The 10,043-nt window shown below is 62.2% G+C and overlaps 1 protein-coding gene across 1 annotated transcript in view; it reads left to right on the top strand.

Moving 5' to 3' along the window:
* The first annotated feature begins 7,947 nt into the window (after window positions 1-7,947).
* The window catches only part of PXK (PX domain containing serine/threonine kinase like), a 52,038-nt gene continuing 49,942 nt past the window's right edge, over window positions 7,948-10,043 (top strand). Inside the window, exon 1 of the mRNA XM_065408300.1 lies at window positions 7,948-8,059. Within this exon, the coding sequence (XP_065264372.1) occupies window positions 7,958-8,059 (102 nt within the window). The 5' untranslated portion in view covers window positions 7,948-7,957. The remainder of the gene's footprint in view (window positions 8,060-10,043) is intronic.

The raw sequence follows: 10,043 nt of genomic DNA, 5'->3' as shown, positions 1-10,043 counted from the left end.
ACTGGAGGGAGGTGGGTTAGGGAAGGTATCAATAGAGGGCCTGTTTGTCTCCAGCCTTGTTTCTTGCCTATTGTCCATAGTGTTTAAGTAGCCTTTTACACCCATGTCCAGGGCCGCCGAGAGCGGGTTCGGGCCCAGTGAAATTTTTTTTTCGGGCCCCCCAGCAAGGGCGGGCCGGCTAAACAGGGCCGACGGGGGGAAGCCGGGCCCGGAATTTTTTCGGGCCCCCCAGCAAGGGTAGACTGGCTAAACAGGGCCGACAAGAGGGGGGGGAAACTGGGGCCGGAATTTTTTCGGGCCCCCCATCAAGGGCGGACCAGCTAAACAGGGCCGACGAGGGGGGGGGGGAAGCCGGGCCCCCTTCCCGACCGCCGGGCCCCGGTAATTTGTACCGGCTTCCCCCCCCCCCCCCATCAGCCCTGCCCATGTCATGCAGGTATAAATGACTAGGCAAGGTGTAAAGCAGTAGAGAATCAGGGCCTTAAGCTTTTGTCTATCCTAGATTAATTTATATTGCTAAACATTGTTTGCTCATCCTGAGTTGATTGAAATGTGCCTTGGGTCCAGACTCACCAGGCCTTTGGTTGGTTACTAGTGGTGCTAAGCAATGTTTCAAACAGATTAGGCTTTTGGGGAGTAAAGAACAACTGAGCCTGAATCATTCTAGCCTCCATTGCTTCTTTGCCAGCGTGATATCATGATGCTATCATGAACCTTTAAAAATTACCTAGCAGCACTGGAGCAATGGAGAGTGTCAGGAGCAGAACTACCAGCCCTTCTCCTCAGCTGGTGAATCTTGCATAGTTTGCTGGCCAAAAGTCCTCCGTCCCTGCCCATTACACTATCAATGCCTTCCATAGTATCTCCCACCTCCTTGGAAATACATTTATTCACAATTAATGTAATTCATTTTGGGAACTATCACCAACCTCAGAAAGTTTTTTATTTTTCACTGTATAAATGCTTCTCCCCAGGCAGTTTAGCAAAACCCCCATGATGGTAAAATATTCTAAAGTATAAATTGTCCAGATATGTTTGTGTATATTGTGAAGTGAATGGTGTTTTGTCCTTACAAAGCCACATTGTAATGCAAAGGTAAACAAAAGGAGTTTAACAAAGGAGCAAGGGCTGTAATCTGGCTCCTTGAAACTGGAGGAGGTCGGATGGGGGCAGGTGGGAGTGGACAAGGACTTTTTTGTATTCAGAATGATCTCATCTCAGGAAAAATGTTGAAGCTGCTTCATCTCTGAGGCACTGAGTTTACCCTGGCCACTCCTGGCACAGAACCAGCACTGACTGCACATGACTTTCAGTTTCTTTTTCTCAGTTTGAGGTGCTTCACTTGGTTTCTTTTCTGTTATAACATTGGGCCTAACACAGTCAATTGCTGAGCCTCCTTAACTCCCAGTGAGGAGGAGTCAAGTACACTCAGGCCCCCTCAGGATCAGGCCTTCTCTGAATAACCATGGGGAAGATTTTCAAAGGCACCCAACTCCAAGTCTCCTTTTGACTTTAATTCCTTTTCCTTCTGCCTCCCTTGGTGTGCAGTTCTGTGTCCATTTGATATAATGGGTCAAGTTTGGGGGGGTTGTTGGGTAAGAGCAGTGGCACTGGAACAATTTTTATAGTGCGGGTGCTGAAAGCCATTGAACAAAACTGTAAACCTTTCAGTAGTGCTGTGCCGAGTCTTCATTTATTCAAACTAATTTAGGGTGACCAGATGTCCCGATTTTATAGGGACAGTCCCGATTTTGGGGTCTTTTTCTTATATAGTCTCCTATTACACCCCCCCCCCCCCATCCTGATTTTTCGCCCTTGCTGTCTGGTCATCCTACTCTAATTTAAGGTTTCGTGTGCCAGTAATACATTTTAACGTTTTTAGAAGGTCTGTCTCTATAAGTCTATATTATATAAATAAACTATTGTTGTATTTAAAGTAAATAAGGTTTTAACAATATTTAAGAAGCTTCATTTAAAATAAGATTAAAATGCAGATCTTATCAGTTTAGTGTGATCCTTGCCCTTGATTTTCCTTGCTGAGTTTTCCAATGTGGGCCACAGCAGGGAGTGGTTGAAGAGCACAGGGCCGAGGCCAGGAGCAGAGCCCCGGGCTGGCTGCCGGTACCCCAGGCCGGCAGTGGGCTGAGCAGGGCTGGAGGTCTGGACCCCGGCTGGCAGGGGGGCTGGCGGCCGGAACCCCAGACCAGCAGCGGGCTGAGCTGCTCAGCCCGCCGCCAGTCCCGCTCAGTCCACTGCTGGTCTGGGGTTCCGGCAGGGGTAAAAGTAACTTAAATTTCTTACAGGTACTGTCGTATTACAACCCGCCTCGGGGGGGAGGAGCTCAGGGGCTGGGATGTGTGTGTGGGAGCACTCAGAGCAGGGGGTTGAGGTGCGGGGGGATCAGGGCAGGGGGTGGGGATGTGGATGGTGCAGGAGTCAAGGCTGGGAGCATGGGGGGGTGTAGGAGTCAGGGTTGGGTGGCGTGAGGGGCTCAGGGCAGGAGGTTGGGGGGGTGTAGGGGGAAGTCCCCGGGGGACGGGGACTTGGGGCTGGCCTGGGACAGTCCCGGTTATGGCCAGGTTACCTGGATGGTGGATGGGTCCCTGCCCCACGCTGTTCCTGTTCCTGCCAAGGGAGCTGTGGGCCAGCTGTGTGGGGGCACTGCATCTGCAGGCAAATGGGGGGCGGCGGCAGAAGACCAGGGCCGGCTCCAGGCACCAGCCCAGCAAGCAGGTGCTTGGGGCGGCCAACGGAGGGGGGGGGCACGTCCGGCTCTTCGGCGGCGGGTCCCATACTCCCTCTCGGAGCGAAGAACCAGCCGCTGAATTGCTGCTGTAGAACGAAGCGGCGGTAGAGCTGCCGCAGATAGCGATCGCGACTTTTTTTTTTTTTTTTGCTGCTTGCGGCGGCAAAAACCCTGGAGCCAGCCCTGCAGCAGACCCTCTGGCCTGCCACTCCCTTCCCCCCAGGGGCTGCAGGGACGGCACATGCCTGCAGTGCCCTGGTGTCCAGCCACAGTGGCGTGAGAGGGGCAGCAGGACAGGCTGGGACGCGGACACCTCCACTGCGTCTCCCACCGGCCCCTTTCACTTGCCTGACTGCCTGCTGCTTCGTCTGGCGCACGGGGCCGCCAGCACCAGCCTGCAGGAGAGTTCCGGCAGCCAGCAGGCCCCCGCAGCTGGGAGCGGGCCACGCGCTGCGCCTCCACCCGCAGCGGAGCGTCCCAGCATCAGCCAGTTCTGGGTTCCAGCTGGGTTTCGGTTCCGGCTGCTGGCCCCTTGCCAGACGGGGTCTCAGCCACCAGCCTGCTCAGCTCGCTGCCAGCCTGGGGTTCCGTTCACCCAGGCTGGCGGCCGGGACTTCGGCGTGCCATTAAAAATCGGCTCGCGTGCCACCTTTGGCACGCGTGCTGTAGGTTGCCGATCTTGCTGTAAACCCTGGATATGTTGGAAACCACTTCAAGCTAGGCAGTGCCGCTGCACCCTCAGCATTCCTAGTTCCAGCACTCCTGGGTAAGAAACAGTGGGTAGCAGTTTGGGGCAGTTACCAAATCTAAATCCAGATGCTGATAGCCATAAACTGTAGGGACTCAGGGAGCAAAATAGGCGTCTCTGAAGCAAGGGTAATGGAGGGCCCTGGGCATGGGATGAAGTGGGCTTGTTCCCTGTGGATCTGGGGTTATAAATAGCAGGAAGAGAGGGGACCATTGCTGGGGTCAAGTTGGACAATGGAGAGAGTAGGAAGGGAACAGTGCTGCTTCAAGTAATAGCAGGATGGTGATTATTCTAAGACTATGAAGAAAGCAATAACTCTGCAGCCACACCTATTCATCTGGTTTTAAATGAGATTGTAAACTCTTGGGAAGAGGGATGGATCATGTCCCTCTCTGTGTTTGTACAGTGCCTGGCAGAATGGGGTCCAAATCCTAAGTGGAACTTTTGAGTGCTACTGAAATCAAATAATAAATAATTTTGATGCAGCACCCTACTTAAGGTGGGGTAGTTCAGTTTGGAGCTTTAAACCATTGTAAGAAATCTCACTGCGATGGCAAAAACCAAAACTCAGAATATAAACTCTGAGTGCAGTTTGGATTTGTTTGTGGTAGTTTGATTAAAAATAATTGGTTACAGAAAGAATAAATAGAATAATAATAATAACAAAAAAAAACCCCACCCCTTCTAGCAACTTTTCCCTGGATTGTGTCACTTTTCTCTGTAACCCTTTTGCAAAAAAATCTGCAATATTTTGGGACCTGTCTTTTCTCCACAGAGTTGCTCCTCATGTGCTGATTCCTACAAAAGCAGTTCTACACAGGTAAATTACCTCAATAGTGTTAAGGCAGAATAACTTACGAAATGCATGGAATGGGTGCCAGCTAGGTGTGCTGATCTGTCGCTCTCCTAGCACATGCTATCACTGCTCAGGACCCAGGGTAGAGTGCAAGTTGTATGCAATCAGGTGCATACTGGGGTACCTGCTGGAGATGGAAGTGGAAGCAGTATGGAGTGAGTTGTAACCAAGGTGAAGGTAGAAAGGAGTGAGTCTAACCCCTTAATTTAGTTCCATGTTATCATAGTTTTGGGTGGCTAGAGCATGGCCTGTCACAACCTTGCCTGCCAGTGAGCAGAGTTTTTGTTTTCCTACAATGTGAGTGAGGCTGTGGGGCTCCTCAGTGCAGAGTGGGGTCCAGGGCCAAGGCTTCTGGGGACCCAGGCTTCTGGGGAGCTGCAGCCCCTGGCTGGGGGCCTAGGTGTGCAGAAACAGGGCTCCTGGCAGGGCGTGAGGGGCCTGCCCAGGGCTGTGGATGTGGGTCTCCTGGCTGGGAGTGGTGGGGCCCCTGAGGTGAGCCCCCCCTGGGCTGTCAGTCTCCTGGCTGGGTGTAGCGGGGGCCCCTGAGGTGAGCCCCCCCTGGGCTGTCAGTCTCCTGGCTGGGTGTGGTGGGGCCCCTGAGGTGAGCCCCCCCGGGCTGCCAGTCTCCTGGCTAGGTGTAGCGGGGGCCCCTGAGGTGAGCCCCCCCAGGCTGTCAGTCTCCTGGCTGGGTGTAGCGGGAGCCCCTGAGGTGACCACCCCAGGCTCTCAGTCTCCGGGCTGGGTGTAGCGGGGCCCCTGAGGTGAGCCCCCCCGGGGCTGTCAGTCTCCTGGCTGGGTGTAGCGGGGCCCCTGAGGTGAGCCCCCCCCCGGCTGTAAGTCTCCGGGCTGGGTGTAGCGGGGCCCCTGAGGTGAGCCCCCCCCCGGGCTGTCAGTCTCCTGGCTGGGTGTAGCGGGGCCCCTGAGGTGACCCCCCCCAGGCTGTCAGTCTCCTGGCTGGGTGTAGCGGGGCCCCTGAGGTGAGCCTCCCCCGGGCTGTCAGTCTCCTGGCTGGGTGTAGCGGGGGCCCGGGCTGAGCCCCCCCCGGCTGTCAGTCTCCGGGCTGGGTGTAGCGGGGCCCCTGAGGTGACCCCCCCCCCCAGGCTGTCAGTCTCCGGGCTGGGTGTAGCGGGACCCCTGAGGTGAGCCCCCCCCGGGCTGTCAGTCTCCTGGCTGGGTGTAGCGGGGCCCCTGAGGTGACCCCCCCCCCCGGGCTGTCAGTCTCCTGGCTGGGTGTAGCGGGGGCCCGGGCTGAACCCCCCCCGGGCTGTCAGTCTCCTGGCTGGGTGTAGCGGGGCCCCTGAGGTGAGCCCCCCCCGGGCTGTCAGTCTCCTGGCTGGGTGTAGCGGGGCCCCTGAGGTGACCCCCCCCCCGGGCTGTCAGTCTCCTGGCTGGGTGTAGCAGGGCCCCTGAGGTGACCCCCCCCGGGCTGTCAGTCTCCTGGCTGGGTGTAGCGGGGGCCCGGGCTGAGCCCCCCCGGGGCTGTCAGTCTCCTGGCTGGGTGTAGCGGGGCCCCTGAGGTGAGCCCCCCCCGGCTGTCAGTCTCCTGGCTGGGTGTAGCGGGGCCCCTGAGGTGACCCCCCCCCCCCCCGGGCTGTCAGTCTCCTGGCTGGGTGTAGCAGGGCCCCTGAGGTGACCCCCCCCGGGCTGTCAGTCTCCTGGCTGGGTGTAGCGGGGGCCCGGGCTGAGCCCCCCCGGGGCTGTCAGTCTCCTGGCTGGGTGTAGCGGGGCCCCTGAGGTGAGCCCCCCCCCGGCTGTCAGTCTCCTGGCTGGGTGTAGCGGGGCCCCTGAGGTGAGCCCCCCCCGGGCTGTCAGTCTCCTGGCTGGGTGTAGCGGGGCCCCTGAGGTGACCCCCCCCCCGGGCTGTCAGTCTCCTGGCTGGGTGTAGCAGGGCCCCTGAGGTGACCCCCCCCGGGCTGTCAGTCTCCTGGCTGGGTGTAGCGGGGGCCCGGGCTGAGCCCCCCCGGGGCTGTCAGTCTCCTGGCTGGGTGTAGCGGGGCCCCTGAGGTGAGCCCCCCCCCGGCTGTCAGTCTCCTGGCTGGGTGTAGCGGGGGCCCCTGAGGTGAGCCCCCCCAGGCTGTCAGTCTCCTGGCTGGGTGTAGCGGGAGCCCCTGAGGTGACCACCCCAGGCTCTCAGTCTCCGGGCTGGGTGTAGCGGGGCCCCTGAGGTGAGCCCCCCCCGGCTGTCAGTCTCCGGGCTGGGTGTAGCGGGACCCCTGAGGTGAGCCCCCCCCGGCTGTCAGTCTCCTGGCTGGGTGTAGCGGGGCCCCTGAGGTGACCCCCCCCCCCGGGCTGTCAGTCTCCTGGCTGGGTGTAGCAGGGCCCCTGAGGTGACCCCTCCCCCCCCAGGCTGTCAGTCTCCGGGCTGGGTGTAGCGGGGGCCGGGGTGAGCCCCCCCCGGGCTGTCAGTCTCCTGGCTGGGTGTAGCGGGGCCCCTGAGGTGAGCCCCCCCCGGCTGTCAGTCTCCGGGCTGGGTGTAGCGGGACCCCTGAGGTGAGCCCCCCCCCGGCTGTCAGTCTCCTGGCTGGGTGTAGCGGGGCCCCTGAGGTGACCCCCCCCCCCCGGGCTGTCAGTCTCCTGGCTGGGTGTAGCAGGGCCCCTGAGGTGACCCCCCCCGGGCTGTCAGTCTCCTGGCTGGGTGTAGCGGGGGCCCGGGCTGAGCCCCCCCGGGGCTGTCAGTCTCCTGGCTGGGTGTAGCGGGGCCCCTGAGGTGAGCCCCCCCCCGGCTGTCAGTCTCCTGGCTGGGTGTAGCGGGGGCCCCTGAGGTGAGCCCCCCCAGGCTGTCAGTCTCCTGGCTGGGTGTAGCGGGAGCCCCTGAGGTGACCACCCCAGGCTCTCAGTCTCCGGGCTGGGTGTAGCGGGGCCCCTGAGGTGAGCCCCCCCCGGCTGTCAGTCTCCGGGCTGGGTGTAGCGGGACCCCTGAGGTGAGCCCCCCCCCGGCTGTCAGTCTCCTGGCTGGGTGTAGCGGGGCCCCTGAGGTGACCCCCCCCCCCGGGCTGTCAGTCTCCTGCCTGGGTGTAGCAGGGCCCCTGAGGTGACCCCTCCCCCCCCCAGGCTGTCAGTCTCCGGGCTGGGTGTAGCGGGGGCCGGGGAGAGCCCCCCCCGGGCTGTCAGTCTCCTGGCTGGGTGTAGCGGGGCCCCTGAGGTGAGCCCCCCCCCGGCTGTCAGTCTCCGGGCTGGGTGTAGCGGGACCCCTGAGGTGAGCCCCCCCCGGCTGTCAGTCTCCTGGCTGGGTGTAGCGGGGCCCCTGAGGTGACCCCCCCCCCCGGGCTGTCAGTCTCCTGGCTGGGTGTAGCGGGGCCCCTGAGGTGACCCCCCCGGGCTGTCAGTCTCCTGGCTGGGTGTAGCGGGGGCCGGGGTGAGCCCCCCGGCTGTGCGGGGTCTCGTGGCCGGACTGACGTTCCGGGAGGCGGGCCGGGCCCTGCCCCGCCCCAGGCTGCGAGCGGAGCGGGGCGGCGCGGCGCGGCGCGGCCCGGGCGAGCTCGGGCTTTAAGACCCGGCGGTGCTGGCGCCTCTCCCGTGTTGACAGCGGCGGGCGCGGCGCGGGGCGCTGCTGCGGGAGGCAGGTTGGCGGCGCGGGCTCCGCGCTCCGCTCCCGGCCCGGCGCGGCATGGCCTTCATGGAGAAGCCGCCGGCGGGCAAGGTGCTGCTGGACGACACGGTGCCGCTGACAGCCGTGATCGAGGCGAGCCAGAGCCTGCACTCGCACACGGTGAGCGCCGGGCCGGCCCGGGCGGCAATGGCCTGGGGAGGGAAGCGAGCCCCCGGCGGGGAGAGCTGGGGTGGGGCGGGGGAGCCGGGTGGGGGAGCCCCAAGGGAGGGGGGAGCCGGGTGTGTGTGTGTGTGGGGGAGCCCTGGGGGAGCCGGGTGTGTGTCTGGGGCGGGGGGGAGCTCCAGCGGAGGGGGGGAGTCGGGTGTGTGTGTGTGTGGGGGGGGGAGCCTCGGTGGAGCCGGGTGTGTGTGTGTGTGGGGGGGGGAGCCTCGGTGGAGCCGGGTGTGTGTGTGTGTGTGGGGGGGAGCCTCGGGGGAGCCGGGTGTGTGTGTGTGGGGGGGAGAGCTCCAGCGGAGGGGGGGGAGCCGGGTGTGTGTGTGTGGGGGGGAGAGCCTCGGGGGAGCCGGGTGTGTGTGTGTGTGGGGGGAGAGCTCCAGCGGAGGGGGGGAGCCGGGTGTGTGTGTGTGTGGGGGGGGGAGAGCCCCAGCGGAGGGGGGGAGCCGGGTGTGTGTGTGTGTGGGGGGGGAGCCCCGGGGGAGCTGTGTGTGTGTGTGGGGGGGGGAGCTCCAGCGGAGGGGGGGAGCCCCGGGGGAGTTGTGTGTGTGTGGGGGGGGAGCTCCAGCGGAGGGGGGGAGCCGGGGGTGTGGGGGGGGAGCTCCAGCGGAGGGGGGGAGCCGGGGGTGTGGGGGGGGAGCTCCAGCGGAGGGGGGGAGCCGGGGGTGTGGGGGGGGAGCTCCAGCGGAGGGGGGGAGCCGGGGGTGTGGGGGGAGGAGCTCCTGCGGAGGGGGGGCGCCGGGTGTGTGTGTGTGGGGGGGGGGGGGAGCGCCGGGGGTGTGTGTGTGTGGGGGGGAGCGCCGGGGGTGTGTGTGTGTGTGGGGGAGCGCCGGGGGTGTGTGTGTGTGTGGGGGAGCGCCGGGGGAGTGTGTGTGGGGGGGGAGCGCCGGGGGTGTGTGTGTGGGGGGGGAGCGCCGGGGGTGTGTGTGTGGGGGGGGAGCGCCGGGGGTGTGTGTGTGGGGGGGGAGCGCCGGGGGAGCCGTGTGTGTGTGGGAGCCCCAGGGGAGCCGTGTGTGTGGGGGGGGTGGTGGTGGTGGTGGGGAGCCCCAGGGAAAGTGGGGAGTGACCCCTGGGGTATTGGGGTTGGGTGGGAACAAGCCCCAGGGCAGCTCGCTGTGTGGAACTGGTGGCTCTGTAGCAGGGCTTTGCCTCCTGCCTTTCTACCGTAAGCTCAGCGCTGTGCAGCCCCTTCGCTTCCTCTCTCCTCAATGGATTTGCTCTATGCCATGTGCCATACCTGTACTTGTTGTTTGTTGTTGGTTATTTGTATTGTGCTGGTCAATAAAATCACAGTGTAAAAACACCATCTTCTTCAGGCTTGTACACACTACCACTTATGTCGGTACAACTGGTGTCACTCCGGTGTGAATAAGCCATCCCCTGAGCAATGTACGGTACATTGACTTAAGCACCGGTGTGGACAGCACTTCTGCTGACATAGCCACCGCCTCTCACTGAGGTGGTTTTATTATGGCGATGAGAGAGAGCTCTGTCCCATTGGCGCGTCTTCACCAGATGAACTACAGCGGCACCAATCAGGGCCGGCTCCAGCGTTTTTGCTGCCCCAAGTGGTGAGGGGGGAAAAAAAAAGCCGCGATCGGCGGCAGCTCTACCGCTGCCGCTTCATTCTTCGGTGGCAAGTCCTTCCCTCCAAGAGGGACTGAGGGACTTGCCGCCGAAGAGCCGGGCGTGCTGCCCCTTTCCATTGGCCGCCCCAAGCATCTGCTTGCTGCGCTGGTGCCTGGAGCCGGCCTTGGCACCAATGCAGCTGCGCCGCAGTAGCACTTCTAGTGTAGACTAGCCTTTACCCAGGCCATCTCCCACTGCATCTGCACAGTTATGCCTGCTTACTCTAGTGCCAAAGTAAGCTTTTAACATTTCTTTGCTTACGTTAGCCTTGCTGAAACATCACAATGATGGGAGTGGAGCT

This window comes from Emys orbicularis, chromosome 7 (genome assembly GCF_028017835.1).
Source record: "Emys orbicularis isolate rEmyOrb1 chromosome 7, rEmyOrb1.hap1, whole genome shotgun sequence".
Lineage (NCBI taxonomy): Eukaryota > Metazoa > Chordata > Testudines > Emydidae > Emys > Emys orbicularis.
Note: the sequence above shows the minus strand (reverse complement) of the source record. Positions and strands in the feature narration are given on the sequence as shown.